Source organism: Phallusia mammillata, chromosome 1, assembly GCF_965637545.1.
Source record: "Phallusia mammillata chromosome 1, kaPhaMamm4.hap1.1, whole genome shotgun sequence".
NCBI classification, from domain to species: Eukaryota; Metazoa; Chordata; class Ascidiacea; order Phlebobranchia; family Ascidiidae; genus Phallusia; species Phallusia mammillata.
In genome coordinates this window covers 20,346,015-20,365,998 of record NC_137252.1, presented here as the reverse complement: position 1 = coordinate 20,365,998, position 19,984 = coordinate 20,346,015, and the positions used below count along the sequence as shown (strand labels likewise).

Genomic DNA, 19,984 nt, shown 5'->3' with positions numbered 1-19,984 from the left:
ATTTACCCCGCTAGCCCCCTAAAAGGGGTGAGTTTTTAAACAGTGTCAGAATTGGCTGAAATTTGGATTTCTTGTATAGTATGCCATTTATAGGCGTCGATTGTTGTGTTCAACCCTGTAGTCCTAACATTTACCCCACAAGCCCCTAAAGTGTAAAACGTATTTGTATGGTACTGGGCACCACAAACGAAAGATTTCTTTGGAGCAATAGTGTTTCAAGGGCAACCAGTTGTATGTTGCTCGTTGGTGGGTTGCTTGGTGGTCGTTTTTGCGCCATGGCAGTTAGGGGCTGGTTAACAGCCCTATGACGTCAGAAACAGTAACGGTTGTTGCTCAAAACACCTCTAGTGGTCGAAATTTTAAACATTGGGGGATTGGCTGAATTTTGCAGTACTATTGATTGAGTCATTGTGGTTTTTATATATTTTTTAGTTTGTGTGTCGAACCCAATTAGTTGCCCTACTAGCCCCCTAAAATGGGTCAGTTTTTTAAAACGTTAAATAGGACATACTTCAAACAATATCTGGGGTGAATCTAATTTTATAGTTTGTATTCTACATAGTATTATTATTTAAGCCCAGTGCCGATCACTGTGTTTTACCTTACAACACCCAACTTTCTTATGGTTATCTCTTGAATTGCATTATTTTCAACTTTGCATGTGTGGGGACCCATAAGTTTTTGCCTGCAGAAACGACTAAAGTTATAAAAGACGATGGCTAATATGGGACCCAATAAAAAATAAGCATAGGAAATATATATATGTTTTAAAATAGGTTATAGTGTATATGCAAGGGCAATATGTGCTAAGCCACCCTTCTAGTTTAGTTTAAATAGTGCTTCTGTGAGAGATAAAACTTTTTGGAATGCTAAAGAGTCTGCTATGCTTGCATTAGTCATTTGTTTCATCACAATCAACAAAGGAAAGGCTTTTATTCGCGCACAACAGCAAAGTCATTGATGGTTTCAGTCTTGTCTGTGATGTAACAAACGGCCTTTGGATTTGTATTGTGTCTTGTAAACCTTGGTTAAATCAATCTTACATGTTGTTGCAGAAAATTTTTAGTAATGTAGCTTTCAACGGTTAATTCAAAGTCGGTTTCGACCATCGAGTCCGAGTTTGCTTTTTTCAAGCTTACATAATTTCCCTCCGAAAACATTAAATTTCCCACTAGTGGGAAATTTCCCACCGGTTAAGAACCACTGGTCTAGGCTCAGAATAATAGATCGATTTTTTGCTTTATCATCCTCACAAATCAAACAAAAGCTTTTTATTTTTATCATAAACTTTGTTATTACATTTAAGTCACCGTTTTTCAAGCTGTTTGAAGAATACTGGAGTACAAATGTTCAGTCAAAAACCTTTTATTAGCAATAGCAACATGCTAGTGCTGAGGACCAATAAAAAGATATGGAGTTTCATACTTTTTTGATTGGTACATTGCAGCGTATTTTAAAGTATTTTGTAACTTGAAGTTGTATATATACATTTTCACCCCTTTACCCCTAAGTATTTGTTTGTTTGTTCACATGTTAATGAGGTCAGAAATACAAGACTCTTACAGCCCCAAATACATGGTGTCTTTTGTCAAATTTGTGCTCGCTCAGTGCACAGCTGACGCAATGGGAGTGATTGATGATAGTGGCGCATGGAAAAAATGCCTCTGCTTTACGCATGAACGCAGTCGTCACTTGGACCATTTTCTCACTGGCTGGAACTAAGATGTTACGATGTTAGTTATATTGCGCTGTAAATGTTAATGTAGGTCAACTTATTCGTTATTCGCGAAATGCAGAGCGACAATGCATCACGATTTGTTACACCTGTGTAACGCGACTTCTCAAACTGAAAGCGTTAATAAAACTGTTTCAGAACAGGTTTTAGACATAAAAAGCCAAACTACGCAATCGTATTGTTGGTGTGTAGAGACTTAACGGCGCCAGGGAACGCTATGTGCAGATTAAAAATCATAATTCTATTCCAGTTTAACAATGATTGTGCCCTATTTTTACTGTTACCAAATCGCATGTGCATATGTGTGGGGACCCATAAGATTATGCTTGCAGAACCAATTATGTTATAAAGTGCCAGAAAAAATATAGGGACCCAATGAAATGTAGGAGCCTAATATATATCAATTATAAATATAGTAAATGGAATATGTGATACATCGTTAAATACGATGTAGTATAAACTGGCAATATATAGGAAAACCACTATTCTAGTTTAATTATGGGTCCCCTTCCCTGAAGGGGACACATATTGTGTTTGTCTGTATTTTTTTTTCTTATTTCTTTTTTCTTTTTTTCCGTCTAACGCGGATTTGTTCCCACGTTTTGGTCAAGAAAGAGTGCTTTAAAGTTTTTCAAATTTGCACAGATGTTAGTTATTGTTCCGAATTTGATCCTCCTTAAGTTTGACCCCAAACAACCCAGCGGTTCACTCGCAGGCCCCCAAAACGAAAAAAATTAAAAATTGGCTGCACTGGCCCAAGTACATAATCTGAGGGTTTCATGCTTTGTTGGTTGGTGCAACGTAAGCTATTCTAAAGATTTTGTAACTTTTTATTGGATTCACCCATTTTTACCCCTTAAACCCCAAAATAATAAGTTTTAGGCCAGAAATACAAGCCCTAATGTGCTGAAATGTTAAACAATTGTTTGCAGTAGTTTATTCTTTAGTATTTAAAAATTTGCCTTAATCGGCCAAATAGTTACTTTTACAGCCCATAATATGTGGACACTGTCAGTCAGATAGAAGTCTCAACTGTCAAGGTAGTAATTCACTTGTTTACGATCAAGGCGGGTGAATGCAGCGGGAGTGCTCAGCTTGACGTCTGGATGGACGTTTTACGAGACAGTCGTGTTGATGATTAGAAATCAGCTGTTTTTGCGCAGTTATGCTATGTCGTTTTATTAAGTTATCAAGCACATTTTCATTTTGGGAAAATTGTGTTTAAAAACTGACCTTGAACGACAATAGCAAGGTCAAAGCATAAGATTAAATTGAAAGTAATTTTCCTGTTCTTATTTACTGTTTTTTGTAATTATATGACAATAATGATGCAAAAAGAATATGGACAAAACTTTTAAAGTTGGGTTAAGGCTGAAGTTGGTTAAGTTTTTTCTTAAGAATCTAAAAATAACCAGGATGTTTGTTTACCATAAATCCGCACAAACGCGCGTGTGGGGACCCATTCGTTTTTGCTTGCAAAAACAAACATATGTGTAGATCAAATGATGTGTATAGTAAATTGGTAAATATCTAACAATGATTGTGCCCTATTTTTACTGGTACCAAATCGCATATGCATATGTGTGGGGACCCATTAGATTATGCTTGGAGAAACAATTATGTTATAAAGTGCATGGAAAAAAAGAAGGGACTCAGTTAAATGTAGGTGCCAAATATATATCTATTATAAATATTCTAAATGGTATATGTGATACATCGTTAAATATGATGTAGTACATATAAACTGGCAATATATAGGAAAACCACTATTCTAGTTTTGAATTGTTTTACATTTACTGGTTTTCATATCTGGATTCCAGTAAAAAAGGATTTTGATGAGGCCAACTTTGTGTGGTTTCTGATGAAAGTGGATGTTGTAAATTTGGTATTATGTCTTAAAGGTTCAAGTTGAGACCTTTACTTCGAATCTATTGAAAAAAGCCTTGGGAAGTAGTTGTAGCTTTGGTGATTTTCCCGATATGGAAAAGACCATGAAGAAATGGAAAAATGTCTTTGATTGGGAAAAAGCAAAACAAACAGGTACAGTCTTATTACAGTACTCATCAAGTTTATACAAATTGTAGATTGCAACACGAGCAAAAACAAACCATTTTTGTAACTAGCTCTATTTTCTTTGCATTTATCTTTGGCTTTGCTACATTTGCTTTGTCACTTTTTCAATATGTGACCAGACGTTTCCCTATCTAGTGTTTTAGCATTTGAAGATGTTAAATTTTTGTCAGTTTTTTAAACAATGTCGGAATTGGCTGAAATTTGGACCATTCATAGGAGCTGATTGTTGTGTTTAACCTTGTAGCCCCAATTTCACCCCACTAGCCCCCTAAAATAAGTGCTTTTTTTAAAAAAGTCCTAATTATATGAAATTGGCAAAGTTTATTGAACATACTATTTAAAGTCTTTTACCCCATTATGCCACTATTTACTCCTTTTCTTTATAAAAGAGCGTTAAATAGGACATACTTCAAACAAGTACTCTACATAGTATTATTATTAGGCCCAGTGCCGATCACTGTGTTTTACCTTAAAACACCTGACTTTCTCATGGTTATCACTTGAATGGCATTATTTTCAACTTTGCATGCTTGGGGACCCATGAGTTTCTGCCTACAGAAACAACTAAGGTTTTAAAAGACGATGGCTAATATGGGACATATTAATGTTTTAAAATAGGTTATAGTGTATGTGCAAAGCCACCCTTCTAGTTTTTAACTAATTTTCTCAAATACTGAACCAGTGGCACAACTGCTGAAAGAAAAAAGCATTTACCCTCTCAGAATAAAAATCTGTTTCCAAACATTTGTGTTTTTTGTAATATTTATCTACAACAATGGGCCCATGAGGCAATTTTCTGTGAGCTTTGGCGTCATTTGCAACTGAAAAAATATAAATATCTTATAAAATATGACCAAGTTGTTTTTGTACTCACTCGTCGAGTGTTCAACAACTTAATACAGACAAATCCGGTTATTTGCATACCGGTTAATCGCATAATCCGTTTAATTGCGTCACAATTAAAAATCCCAAACCGTCGCCCACTGTTTGTTAAGAAAATCTTCCGGTTAATCGCATACTGGTTTATCGCATAAACTGGATATTCACATCGATTTTCAACGAAATATGGGATGTGGATTGATGATCTCTATGTGAAAGTCGAACAGATCGAGTTTTTCGAATAAAAAACGACAATATGAGAGTAAAATCCTCTGGAGGTAATGTACGCAAAAAAGACATAGATGCATGTTTGCATTCTACACCAAATAACGCAACTAATTTAAATGCTGAAAATGACACATCTCAACCATAAAATATTTTGGAAAAGATATTAGGAGATTAAATCGGCATTCAGAGTACCGCTGTGCGATAACAAGGAGTCGTTATCTCAAAGCTGTGCACATTGATCCTTTTTTTATTGGCTTATCTAATTGCCAATAGTGAAATAATAAGCGTTTAGATAAAGAGTTCAACGTGTTAAAATTACGAAACTGGTGTTCCGGCAAAGAGGCTGATTGTAATTTCTTACTAAGTGCGAACTGCACCAAATTCGAAGTATTAAACTGTGTTGAAATTTAAACAATTTTAAATGTAAAACAAATGTTTAAAAATGTTTTCTGTTATATTGTTTATGACCCGCCAAACACGTAATGGTTGTAAAAAATGTTAGATCGCAAGTAATCACTATGTTGTTTAGATTCACGTAATTGGTAGCGTGCCAATGATTGCCATATTTTATGTCTTCTATTCATGACCTTGTGCAGCTTATCAGGTAGAACACCGATCAAGAAAGGCATTTATTCCTCTACTGTTTCTTCAACACACGATTTGACGATTGCACCATGGCCACGAGACAGTTAGAAAGCATGACGTCATGCAATGCGCTGAGAGTAATAAATCTAGTTTTGACTTCAGAGTACTTTTTCAATTCTCGGCAAAAAAAGAGAAAAAATACTGCTCTGTTGCCATAGTTGAGCGTCACTGCAACTTCGTTTTAGCTGGGGAAGTGAAAATAAGCACTTTTGTTAACGGCGTGTACTGTTTACATAGCACCGGATTATCGCATAATCCGGTTAATCGCATCAAATACCCTTGGCAAATCGATGATGCGATTAACCGGATTCGTCTGTTTTAGAAGGTTGGGGCTGACTATCAGAAGTTCCTTAACAGCTAACGCTCGTGTACTCTGATCGGCAGCAAACCTTTCCTTTTACATTTATTCATAGCCAACCACACGTAATCAAAACAACAATCCAGCACTACTTCGCAGTTATCTCTATATTCTCTATCTTAAGTCGTTAGATGGGGCTCTTATATATCTTGCATTACATTGATTGGGGAAAAAAGCTTTACCTCACCATGACGATTTGCTATAGATAAAACAATAAACACTGCAGCGAGCATCAGCGCTGTGATAAAACTGGTGCACTAGAACAATAACAACACAATAGCGTGAAACGATAGACTCAAGACGAACAGAAATTACCCATGATCTGTGGTAATTGGGAGGTGGGATATCGTCATGTCTCGGTCTAGAATATTTGTGACACAGACGTTTTGTAATTTTTTGGATTAGTAGTCGCTGTCCAAGATGAATACAATGCTGAGTTTCTGTCTGCAGAAACAACTGTGATTATAAAAGACGATGGATAATATGTGACCCATATAAAATAAGTGCAGAAAGTATATGCAATGGCAAAATTTTGCTAAGGCACCCTTCTAGTTTTCATTGTTACTTGTGATAAAATAAAAAATCATTGTTTAACACACAAGTAACATTGAAAATAGTGAAAATGGTCTCTTTCGGAATATTCTTTCATAATTATTACAAAGTTAATTATAAACATCACTGCAAGGAACCTGAGGTCACATTTTCCTATCCAGGTATCATGTGTTGTATAACAAAAATCAATATTGCTATTACATAGTAGTGTGGGTCCTTTTTTTGTTGTTTGGCTATCGTAATATACATATGTAGTGCAAAATTATTGCTCTTCTGGTGCTTTGGCATGTCTTATCAAAAACATTCCTAGTTAAATAACAAACAATTCGAAAAAGATCAGTCTTTCCCCCAACTTTGCAAACAGGCTAAGCTATGCCCTGAAAGTGTCCCAGAAATTGTTTTTGCAAAGGCAACCTGCTAGTGTTACAGGAAGCTCGGCAAAAGGAAACCTTGATTCACTTATGCTTGTTGTACTTAGTTTGAAACTTTGAACCAAATAAAAGTATTTGGCTTGGGTATGCATCAAATACAAAGATAGAAACACATTATTAAACTCAACATTGTTTACATTTTCACCTAAAGCAAAGCCAAAATGTATGTGCTAGTCAAATTTTTTGAGAAAACAAGTCCTTGTAAAGATAAGGATGAAAACAATCATTTCATGTAAAAGTCACAAAGTCAAATGCTTAATGCTTCAAAGACAGAGTACCTGTGCATTGTACATTTTTTGGTTATCAAGTTTATTTCTAAAAAAATAATAATAATAATAAGAGTGTCATTGTGGTCAAACTGTACACCGCTGTAGCTGAAATAAAATGGGGGCACATTTTGATTTTTTCTGTTGATTTATTTATTGTCTGGTGTTTGCCCATACACTTTGGCATGATTTTTTTTTCACAGCTGGTAGATGTAATCATGCAGATGTGCAATCTTTTGTGTTTGACCCAATATCCTTAATGCTTATCTGAGCAGCCCGAAGACTGAAACTGTTCACCAAAAATAGCAACATGCACTGCTTATCTGATTTTGGATAACCATGTATTTGTGGTTATTTTTTTAAAAAGTTTGCAAATTGGCTATATAAATAACCAGATTTACTCACTGAGACGTTTATGTACACATAGTTTTAATTACAGTACCTGTGTTTCTTTGGTTGCCAAATCAATTATGATTATATCTAGTCGACGGGATTTTTTGTGTTAGTTACCTACCATATGAAGACCCAGAAGTTCTTTTGTTGGAGTTAAACACTTGTACCTGCAGGAAAAATAGTTCCACAAGCTGGCACGAACCTGAATTATGACCAAGCCATATTAGATATCAAGTCAATCAATGAAGAACTTGAAAACTATTTGTTACAACAACAAAAATGTCTGTCTACTTCTCAAATTGTTTTCAAGGGAAGTGGCAACAAGAGATTTCAATTGGAGTTACCTGAATCCACTGCAAAGTAGGTTTTGTTGTTGTATTTACTTTGTTGCAGGTAAATGTTTAGTTCCGCTAGTAAGCACCTGGCATCGACATCATTGTAGAGAACTTGGCTTCAGTTGGTTGTCTCTTTTTTATACCCTGTAAATCTAAAAAGATGATTAAACATAATTTTTTTATTTGTTTCCTTGGATGTATTTTTACTGGTGATAGTTATTGACACATGGTAATGTTCCAAAAAGCTACAGTAGCATGTATTGGTTAGTTAAAAAGTTTTATAGTTTATGTACAGGACTTTTTTACTTTCAGTCAAAACAAGAAACTTTTTTAGATCACTACCTGGTGACTTTGTAATATGCGGACAACGAAAAGGATTTAAGAGCTTTAAGACCAGAGAAACAGAAAAATTGTTTAAAAAAATGGAATCAGCTGAGAATCAACGGGATGCAGCACAGGTATGGAATAATGCATCATTCATTAGCTAATCATTTGCACATTTATTCATTTTTAAACTTTTAGGCAAAAACTTTGTCGATAGTGTTTTCTGAATTTGTCAAAGATTTTGACATGTGGTCAAAAGCTGTGCAATACCTTGCAATAACTGATGTGTTAATCAGCCTTTCAAACTTTAGCAAAGGTAATAATGTTACATTTGCCGGTCAAACAGAATTGCAATACAAGGTTCATCATAGGGGCCAAAGGCGTGATGTGTAGACCCTCATTTCTGATGTCCAACAATGAACCACAACCATTGTTAAAAGCTGAGCTATCACGACACCCTAGTATAAATCAAGCATTTCTACAAAATGACTTTATTCCAAATAACATTGTTCTTGGTGGCAGTGAAAATACAAATCAGTTGCCTGTTTGTTTACTTCTTACTGGTCCTAACATGGGAGGAAAATCAACTTTGATGAGACAGGTAAACATTTTCGAGTTAAACATTTGCCACTGATTAGGCGAAACTGTTGGGCCGAAGTATTACTGACCAGCCACCTTTTTGGGATGGTCTCTGTGTGAAGCTTTTTTTCATTCACTTGATAATTGCATAAAATTTAAATTAACAATGCCATATAATCCTGATTGCCATCGACATAGATGCAATGCCAGAGGAAAAATATAGAAGTTTTGTAATTGTAAATAAGACAAAATAAGGACTAAGTCAAAAACAAGCATATTTCTCAGAAATAAGGACAACAAATTTTTCTTAGACATTGCCCTTCAAAATAAGGACAAATCTTAAAAATAAAGATGGTATAGCATCCCTGCTTATAATACTTGCAACAAAGATATATGATTCACACATTTCATGTAAACATTCGTGCTTTTCACTTTTAATATAAACAGTTTTGCCTGCAATAATGTTGGTGGAAAACACAGCATTGTCGCTAAATTGTATATTTAATGCATTTTTTTCTGCAGGTTGGATTGCTAACTATTTTGGCTCAGATTGGTTGCTATGTCCCAGCTAAGGAATTTCTACTAACACCTTGTGATAGAATATTTACCAGATTGGGTGCTTCCGACAAAATTATGTCAGGTTTGAAACTGGCAGCAAAATAGTCTTTCGATAAAAAATACATGTGTGTATCTATATGTGCAAAACTTTACCAACAGGATGAATTTTAATTGGGGTGCATTTAGACAGTTTATGGAATATTCTATTTTTAGTTGTCAATTGCTCTGTTTTTGTGCAATGTTTGTTGTGTTTCACCCTGCAGCCCCAACCCTACTTCCTCCTAAAACGGGTTAGTTTTCAAAACATTGTCTCAATTGGATGAAAATTAGACACTTCTTAGAATTTGCCATTTTCTGTGACGATTGTTGTGTTTAATTTTTTCGTCTGAATTCGATGAAATTTAAACAGTGTGTAGAATATGCTACATTTAGGAGTCAGTTGCTGTGTTTCACTTTGTAACCCAATCGACCCCTAACTGGACAAAACACAGCCAGAGGTGAATAGAACTGAAACAGTTTGTTTTGTTTCGTTGTTGTATTTGGATAAAACTTTTACAGCTCGTATATATGGCCATGTAGATGTGACATCTGTCAACATTTAAAACAAAATCTAAATTGGATAAAGTTTTGGGATAGTTATCAAATACATGATTTTTAAGTGTTGATTGATATATCAAATCATTGGCTATCATGGAACCCAATATAAAACTAGAAAAGTGGCTTTCTAGTATACTTCCAGTTTATATATACTATACGATATTTACTATACTATACACAATTTTATCTACATATATGATTTTTTTCGCAAGCAAAACCAAATGGGTCCTCACACGTGTGTTTATGCGCATTTACGGTAAACCTATGTTGCGGTTATTTTTAGATTCTTAAGGACAAATTTTTCACCGAGCATTAACTTAACTCTAAAAGTTTTTTCTCCGTATTCTTTTTGCATCATTATTGTCATATAATTACAAAAAATCAATAAAAAAAGATCGGGGAAAATACTTTCAATTTAATCTCTTGCTTTTGACCTTGATATTGTCGTTCAAGTTCAGTTTTTGAACACAAATTTTCCTAGAAAGCCATAACTGTTATAATAGACACTATATATAAAAAAGTCGTTTGCTACAAAGGTATACATAACAACTTGTTTATCACTTAACTTTGTTTCACAAAAACGACCGTTTAATGACCTTTTGACACTGTTTTTAACAGCATGCAGTCCTTTCTGTTCAACAATACCGTTTAGCCTAATTTATACATGACTTAAGTACTGAATTGATTTGTCAAAAATAAAGAAGATGCGTTATGACGAAAAATTCTAAACTGTGTTGTAATGCCTACAAATTGACCTTTAGTGACCCGTGGTTATGCGACGGCCAAGCTGACAACGAGAATTTAAAGATCATTTATCGCGGCGTTCGAAAAAGTTCAGTTTATTTTTTCATATTTATGTTGATCAACGACATTTTGCCTGACACAAACGAAACCTAAGTACATTTATCGAGTTTAAATTACGTCTTAGGTGTAAAACCTTCGCCAAAACTGCAAATGCGCGTGATAGGTCAATAAAACGACACAGCATTGCTGCACAAAAAAAAGCGACTGTCTCGTAAAACGTCTGTTCGGACGTCAAGCTGAGCACTCCCGCTCTGCCGCCTTAATCGTGAACCAGTGAATTCCTCCCTTGGGACTCATATCTGACTGATAGCGTACACATATTATGGGTTGTGAAGGTAACTGGCAAAATTTTAAATATTAAACGAATACCCTGCTTACACAATTGTTAAATGTTCTGAATATTTCTGCACCATAGGGCTTGTATTTCTGGCCTAAAACTAAAACCGAATATTTCGGGGTTTAAAGGGTGAAAAATGGGTGAATCCGAAAAAAAGATACAAAAATCTTCTTACATTGCACCAAACAACAAAGCATAAAACTCCAAGATGCTGTACTTTAGTCAGTACAGCCAAAAATTTTACGTTTTGGGGGCCTGTGGGTGAACCGCTGGGTCAGTCAGGGTCAAACTTCAGGAGGATTAAATTTGGATTATTAACTAACATCTCTGTAAATTTGAAGCACTCTTTCTTGACCAAACACGTCTCACAAACCAGCGTTAGACAGAAAAAAGGAAAAAAAAAAAAAATACGGACAAAAAAATATGTGTCCCCTTCGTGGAAGGGGAACCATAATAAGTGTTGAGAGTATAAATATGTTTAAAATAGACTGTACTGTATGTGCACTGGCAATAAGTGCTAAGCCACCCTTCTAGTTTTTTAAACAGTTACTGAATGGGACGCTTTAAGGAACTGTTGCATGAGTCATTCAATGAGCATTGCTTAACTGCAACTTCATACCCAGCAAGTTCAAAATGCTATATAACCTACCCCTTGTCTGGACTACCTGTACTACATTTGTCAGTGAGTTTATAATTTGCCTTGAAAACTGGCAAAAATGAAAAAAAAAATATATATCCCCAAGTCAAAAATGTAATGGGATATGGTTGGATTTTGAACCAGAATTTTAAAGTACAAAGATGGACTGAATGTACATATATTTAGTAAACTAGCTACATACGCCTTAAATCGTATATCGACACCCACATGTATAGCAGATGTTAAACATGTTTTTGTTTTTAGTTACTACCATTAAATAAAAAAGTGGAATTTGATAGGAGTAGAGATGCTTTAAAGCAGTGCTTCCCAACCTTTTCCAGCTCACGGCCCACTCAAAAAAAAAAATTTGGGGGGCGGACCACTGTTTAATATTGCAACAAAACCACAATGGAACTAGAACTAAAATTGAGACAGAAAAATAATAACCGCACAAGCAATACTTCTGTTAATGTGAAGCCTGAGCTTGCTGATGTGATATGATGAGATCACTACTACTTTCTGGGATTTATTTTTGATTTTCTTTACTTTCCTTGCTTTTTCTTTTTTTTAAAAAAAAACTATGCATTTTGTAGCTGCGCAAAGACCAAATATAGCCAACAAAGACAGTTCTACCATCAAGATTTTACAACCAGTACAAGTAATGTTGTGACGCGACAATTGCAGTTTGTCTGTTTAATAAAGATTTGTTTAACGCGAAATCTTAAAGGGCTTTCATATTGAGAAATATTATATTTTTGAAAAAAGTGGTTAAAATTGAAAGTACGTTCGCACATACTGTGTAACTTTTTTCCACTCCTATATTGGTATGGTAATAGTTTAAAAAGCTTCGCGGCCCATCAGAAAGTTCGTCGCGGACCACCAGTGGGCCGCGGCTCACCGGTTGGGAAGCGCTGCTTTAAAGCTTAGTTTGTATTCATTTAAACTCGAATAAATATGGGATCTGCTGCAATAGCTTTACCTCAACTAACACCATGTTTAAAATGTTTAGTAACAACACAAAAGCACAAAATGCAATTTGCTCACTAATTTTGACAATTGATATTTGGATTTTTTGTAGTGTTGCGCATACCATAGTTTTTAAATAAATGTTTGCTCGAGCCTTATTTTTGTAAAATATAGTCCTAATCACATACATTACTTGTCACATGGGGTCCCAAACAAGCAGTTTGAACAAAAACTAGAAGGGTGGCTTAGCACATATTTCCCTTGTATATACACTATTACATTACCTATTTTGAAACATTAACATATTTCCTACTCTTATTTTATATTGGGTCCCATATCATCCACTGTCTTTTATAACCTTGGTTGTTTCTGCAAGCACAAACTCATGGGTCCCCCACACATGCAAAGTTGTAAATAATGCATTTCAAGAGATAACAATGAGAAAGTTTGGTATTGTAAGGTCAAACACAGTGATCGGTACTGTGCATAAATAAATATGCTATAAGGAGTACAAATTAATACATATTTGAAGGTTTTTCCATTTTATGGTCTATCTGAGAAAAAAGTGTTAAATAGTGAGAAAATAGGCTAAAACACAATAATCAGCTCCTATTAATGGTGAATTAAACATGATGGTAGGGGGCTAGTGGAGTAAATGATAATGCTACAGGGTTGAACACAACAATCAACACCTATAAATGGTACACTCTACAAGCTGTCCAAATTTCATTTAATTCAGACATTGTTTAAAAAATTGAACCATGTTGGGGGGCTAGTGGGGTAAATGTTGGGGGGACATAGTTAAACATAACAAACAACAACTATTAGTAGCACACTCTATAAGTTGTATAAATTTCAATCAATTTGGACAATGTTAAAAAATCCCTTTTTATGGGGCTAGTGGTAAATATTGGGGCTACAGGGTTAAACACAACAATTGACACCTATAAATGACAAATTCTACAAGCTGTCCAAATTTCATCTAATTCTGACAATTTCTGACAAAAAACTGACCCATTTTAGGGGTTAGTGGAGTAACTGATGGGGTTGCCCAAAAAACACCCAAAAGTATGAAATATAAAATCACAATGACCCAATCAACAGTCATGTAAAATTTTATCCAATTCAGACAATGTTTAAATTTCTGACCACTAGAGGTGCTATAAGTTCGTCAACGCTTCTGACATCAACTGGCATGTGTAAAAATGCCCACCCTAAGTAATGCACAAACACAAATAGCATATGATCTGTTGCCTGTATTATACTGTTACACCACAGAAATCTTTCGTTTTTGGTGCGCAGCAACATACAAATACGTTTCACACTTTGGGGACTAGTGGGGTAAATATTGGGGCTACAGGGTAAAACACAACAATCGATGCCCTAAAATGGCACAATGAACAAACTGTCCAAATTTCATCCAAATCATACATTGTTTAAAATTTACCCATTTTATGGGGCTAGTGGGGTAAATACTGGGGCTATCGACCCAAACAAAACAAATGGCACATCTACATAACTATATCTACCATCTGTGAAAATTTTATGCAAATCCATGAAACATTTTATGGCAAAACGAGGTGGACAAACTTTTGGCAGAAGAAAAAGAAGAAAAAAAAACAAATCGAGTAAAATCAATATGTGTCCCCTTCAAGGAAGGGGACCCATAAAAATCTGGCTGAATTTTATCCATTTGATTAGTTATTACAATTTTACCCTGGCAACCCTCAGTCCTTGTGGTTGGTAACCAATAAATTGCACTATATACAACTTTACTTTTGTAGAATCCCAAAAAAGAACTGAGGTTTTGTTTCACAACATAGCCTTGTTGGTTTCTCCACTATGCTCCTAAAATTAGTGAAATTGTTAAACATTGTCTGATTTACATAAAATTCGAAATGTATGTTCCTTTAATAAATTGTTTGACTTCACAATTCAAATATTGTAATATAAAATTTAAAACAGTGTTTTACCCTATAAGTTTCTGTGTGCAGAAACAAATATAGGTTTCAATGACTGTTATGGAATATAGGATGCAATGTACTATAATGTACCTGATATATAACATTTTAAAAAATAGGTGAATGTGCATGTACAATGGCATTGTGTAGCCACCCTTGTTAACGTGTATTTTTGCATGCAACAAACATTATTTGGTTTCTGTATTGCCTGTACCTACAGGGGAAAGTACATTTTTTGTGGAATTGAGTGAAGCATCCAGTATTCTGAAACATGCAACAAAAAAATCATTGGTGCTGGTTGATGAGTTGGGTGAGTTAATATAGTGGTACTATGGCATAAATTTAAGTTATTTAACATACCAAAAATGTTTGTGTAAACTAGGAAGAGGAACAGCCACTTATGATGGAACAGCAATAGCTTTTTCTGTTTTGTCATACATTTCAAAATCCATTTCTTGTCGAACAATTTTTTCAACACACTATCATGCATTGGTTGAGGGATGTATGAAAAGTAATGCAATAAAACAAGGACACATGGTATGATATACTTTGTTGTACCGCCAATTGTACCACACAAGACATTTTGTTTTCAGGCAATCATGGTAAAAGAATCTAAAGAGGATGATGAAAATATGCTTACATTCCTCTTTAAATTAGAGTCTGGCTCATGTCCAAAAAGTTATGGATTTCATGCTGCCAGGCTTGCTGGAATTTCGCTGGAAGTTACAAAGCTGGCAAGAACAAAAGCAACACAGTTAAAGAAAAACAATGAAAAGTTAATGTGCTTCAGGTTGGAGTTTGTAATGGTTTGTCTGTGATTAAACAAATAACTCAACTGACAGAAATACAGTGGTTCTCAACCTGTGGTTTGCATACCACTAGTGGTTCAGTAATGCTTTCCAAGTGGTACATGAGTGGCCTTCTAACTCTGTTGCACTCAATATAAGTCAGTTACACAAATGCAATAACTAATTGTTGAGTAGGCTTAAAAAACCAATGGTTTTTCCTTTATGGCATCACTATTACGGTTGTGTGTTACATCACTGAAGTGCTGCAATAGAACTGTGTGAAATGCAAACAAATAGGTCTAATTTTGTAACCAACAAAGTTGTCAAATGAAATCCCAACTGAACTGCCATAATACTGTGTGAAACTTGTGTCTTGGGTATTCTTTTGGAATCACCTTGCTTTTAGTTTTAGAAAAAAGCTGAAGTAAGAAAACTAGACCTATCCTGTGGTTCCAGATTAAAAACAAATTTAGGTGGTGCACATTGGTATTAAGAGTGTTCATGTGTTATACAATAGGAGGTTGAGAACTAGTGATGCACTGAACCCGCCTCAAAAGGTTCAGGCCAAAACCGAATATTCAGCCATGAGGCCGAATCAAGCTGAACCTAAAGTCCTTTTGCTGATTGATGTTTTCAACAAAATCTTGTGTTATTGATGAAAGCGAACTGGAACTGGTTTCATTGGCACTCCAAAATCACTTTCGCAATGTTTCACTAAAGTTTTAAGATTTTGCAGACAATGTGGCTCGTATTTATGGGGCCCCTTCCCTGAAGGGAACACACATTGATTTTACTCTAATTGTTTTTTTCTTCAAAAGTTTGTCCGACTGGTTTTGCCATCAAATGTTTGATGGACTTGGATGAAAGTTACACAGATGGTAGATATAGTTATGTAGATGTGCATCCCAGTTGTTTTGTGTTGATAACCCCCAGTATTTACCCCCCTATCCCCCTAAAATCTTTTTTTCTTCCCAAAGTTTGTCTGACTCATTTTGCAATCAAATGTTTAATGGATTTGGCTGAAACTTACACAGATGGTAGATATAGTTATGTACATGTGTATCCCACTTTGTTTGTCTTGATAACCCCATCATTTACCCCTATGGACAGCTTGTAAATTTTACCAAAATTTTGGACAGCTTGTAAATTTTACCTTTCATATGATGTTTTTGTTGTGTTTAACCTTGTAGCCCCAATTTCACCCCATTAGCCCGCTAAAATGGGATTGACAGTGTCGGAAATGGCTAAAATTTGGGTAGCATGTGTAATATACTATTTGTAAGTTTTGATTGATGTGTTTCCTTGTAGCCTAAACATTTACCAAAATAGCCCCCTAACATGGGTTAATTTTCTAAACAACATTTAAATTTAATAAAATTTGGATAGCTTGTAGGATTTGCCATTTATAAAAGTTGATTGTTGCGTTTTGCCCTGTAGCACCACAAGGGGGGCGCAGCACATTATGGCAGCAAAGTTTTCACTTGCAAACAATTGTAAATGAATGCATTGGAATTATGTCGGCGCTGATTTTGAACTTATTGTTTAAAGTAAACGCTTCATTACTCTGAAATGGATGTCCAGTTGTATTACCCAAACACTTTTCCACTGCGGGCCGAATACTAATTCACGCATGCCGCATAGTTTACATGCCCTAGTGCCGCCTTCTAAAATTTAGCCGACAAGGCGATTTTTATAGGGGCGCCAAGATATGGTCTTTTTAATAAACCATTTAAAATCCGTAAATTGTATAGTTAGTCTCATCTTACAAGGAATGCTTGTATATTACGTCTTAACACTTTTTGTTTTGTCTGTGACGTAATAAACTGGCTTTGGATCAATCCTGGGCGTTGCAATCCTATGAAAGTCGGTAATATTAATTTTACATGTCGTAACAGTAAACTTTCGTAAGGAGTAGATTAATTTTTTCGCGTAGTTTACAAGAATACTGGCAATGTTGCTTTGTTCGCGTGCAAAAAAAACTTTTTTTTCGCAACTTATCAGTGTTGAAGTGGCTTTTTCTAACGATTGGAAATAACTTGACAGTAGCTTAAGGCGGTCCACAATGTATGCCGATGTATGTTGTTTTCAAAAAACAAGACAAGCATCATCAGTGCTAACGTTTTTTAGGGGGGGCGTGAGAATAAATAAATAGTGTCAAGTGGGGCATGACCGAAAAAGTTTAAGAACCCCTGGTATAGTTTGTACTCTACATAGTAGTATTATTAAGCCCAGTGCCGATCATTGCATTTTACCTAACAACACCAGACTTTTTCATGGTTATCTCTTGAAATGCATTATTTTTAACTTTGTGTGTGTGGGCACCCATGAGTTTCTTCCTGCAGAAACAACTAAGGTTTTAAAAGACAATGGCTAATATGGGACTCAATATAAAAATAAGCATAGGAAATATATTAATGTTTTAAAATAGGTTATAGTGTATGTGCAAAATGTGCTAAGCCACCCTTCTAGTTTTTAGATGCAACAATTAGTTAATGATGATGTTTTATTTGGGCAAAATTGTCATTCGAGGCATTAATTTCACACAACCAAAATGTTTGGTTTTGGCCGAATTTTTAATAAAGTTCAGGCCGAAACTGAAACATTGGAAAACGGCATATTTAGCCAACCAACCGAAACTTTGGTGCATCACTATTGAGAACCACTGGTTCCTGCTTTAGATTTCCAGCTCAATAGAAATAGCATTTGTATTTTCCTGAAATTTTTGTTGCATAAATATTAAAATAAAGCTAAACTTTGCATTGCAGAAAAACATGGCTGTCACTTGTATAATCACTCAGCAACTGTTTTGCAGCCTCAACAACAGCAACTGTTTGTTTTGCATGTATGTATGTCTTTGCCTTGCAACCAATATGAGTTATTTTAATTGAAATCTGGAAACCCAAAAGAGAAAAAACTTGACTGTACCCTAAAACAGATGAAAAATATGCCCTGGTCTACAGTACTATGGTTAAGGTCACAAAAGCAACTAATATAAAATATAAAATAACTTCCAAGGGCGTCCTGGCATCTCTCCCTCCTACTCATTACTGAATTTAGTTCATATTTAAATCTTTTTCTTGTCTGAACTCAGAAACGTTTGTAAAATATTATTTGATCTGTAGTTGTTTGCTGCTGTTGTGTCACCCTTTGTGAAATGGAACGATTTAAAAGTTCTTTAATAAAGTTACCAGTTGACAGACATTTAAGTTTGCAGGGAAGGCAGTTATAAACACTATGTAACTGACTTACACATAAAAAGAAAAATTAAAGCATAAACACAAATGGACTAAAATCATTGCACATTATTGAAATTAATTAGATTTCTGCTAATTTCAATTTGGTAAATCGCGGTAATCGCAGAGAACTAGAGGTCACTGCAACAGTGTGGTGAGGTTCTTTATTGGTGGTAAACAACGTATCGCAGAAACTTGCAAAATTAGATAGTGCCAGTGATGATTGTTGGACACAGAAAATTAAAATATTATGTCTTTTTGTGTAAAGCTAATTTATGTAGCAAGGAAATTCTATTAGCAAACAATTCTGGGTCATTTATCTTGGTCATTATTTTGTACAAGTACAATCGAATAAATGGTTATTTCAGGTGATACAAGAAAACAACTTTACGAAAAAAATGTTAAACGATGCCGAACCGTATTAATATTATTAATGGTCAAAGCCTTACAAACTGTATAGGTTTCGCCATAGGCGCCCACTTGAAAAAATATGCGGGGAGGCTGAAGCAAAACTTTCTAACCTAACATAGTACAAAAAACGCCGGCTCCCAGCTTTTTACACGTAAACGCCCATACACGACTCGGTCAACATTAACTGATGACGTAATAATTTCCGCACGTGGTGGTAACGCAATTTAAAAGTACTTTGGCAAGTATTTTTAACCTGCAAAACTACTACTCACAAGTTAATGCTAAACGCTGGTAACGCACACGACATGACTTCTGGAACTGGAAGGTTAAACTTACTGTTACGTCGTTTTAACCAAGCGGCGTAAATTTAGTTTTATCAGTTAAACGTAACAATCGTCATGTGACGCAACAGTCCTTAAGACAATTAGTATTCTATTGGGTGACGTCAACTGCCTGCTTGCTGAATGCTTTGTATTATGTTGCAATTAGTTTATATCTTACGTCGTGCCGCGTGCGTGTAGTTTATTTACACACTGCTTTTTTCATATAGAAACTAGTAAATTGTGAAATGTTGATTTTATTTACAAGGAAAGAACAGAAATGCTTTATTGCTCATTGACAAAATGTGTTTTGTCTAATTGGATTCTGAGCAGCAAACTCAGTGACAAGTTGATCCACATCAAGAGAGTCAACAATTTCCTTGTGGGTGCTTAAAATGCAGGTGCTGTTGAGACGTTCCTGTGACATGGTGGAACGCAAGTACGTTTTAATTCGACGTAGAGTGCTAAAAGATCTTTCTGCCTCGCAAGAAGTGGATGGCAAACACATATACAAACGAAGAAGAGTTGTCATGTTTGGATGGGCGTATTTAAGGGTCGGTTCTTTGCGAAATAT

At 35.3% G+C, this 19,984-nt stretch overlaps 1 protein-coding gene and 1 long non-coding RNA gene across 4 annotated transcripts in view; one reads left to right on the top strand and one right to left on the bottom strand.

The window, feature by feature from the left end:
- Positions 1-19,865, top strand: part of LOC145223831 (DNA mismatch repair protein Msh6-like) — a 75,183-nt gene extending 55,318 nt beyond the window's left edge. For 2 of the 3 annotated variants that reach the window (XM_080090243.1, XM_080090230.1), the window contains 10 exons: positions 3,637-3,775; positions 7,734-7,920; positions 8,230-8,353; positions 8,418-8,535; positions 8,591-8,820; positions 9,321-9,438; positions 14,879-14,968; positions 15,041-15,195; positions 15,252-15,448; positions 18,212-19,865. In XM_080090243.1, the coding sequence (XP_079946369.1) occupies positions 3,637-3,775; positions 7,734-7,920; positions 8,230-8,353; positions 8,418-8,535; positions 8,591-8,820; positions 9,321-9,438; positions 14,879-14,968; positions 15,041-15,195; positions 15,252-15,448; positions 18,212-18,236 (1,383 nt within the window). In that variant the 3' untranslated portion in view covers positions 18,237-19,865. Of the gene's footprint in view, positions 1-3,636; positions 3,776-7,733; positions 7,921-8,229; positions 8,354-8,417; positions 8,536-8,565; positions 8,821-9,320; positions 9,439-14,878; positions 14,969-15,040; positions 15,196-15,251; positions 15,449-18,211 lie in introns of all 3 variants that reach the window. The other variant, XM_080090238.1, reaches the window with a different exon arrangement.
- On the bottom strand, positions 5,933-7,745 carry LOC145223847 (uncharacterized). Its single transcript, XR_013859509.1, has 2 exons — positions 7,682-7,745; positions 5,933-6,362 (listed from the first exon to the last, which is right to left on the bottom strand). It is a non-coding gene; the product is annotated as an uncharacterized LOC145223847 (long non-coding RNA).
- Positions 19,866-19,984: the final 119 nt, after the last annotated feature.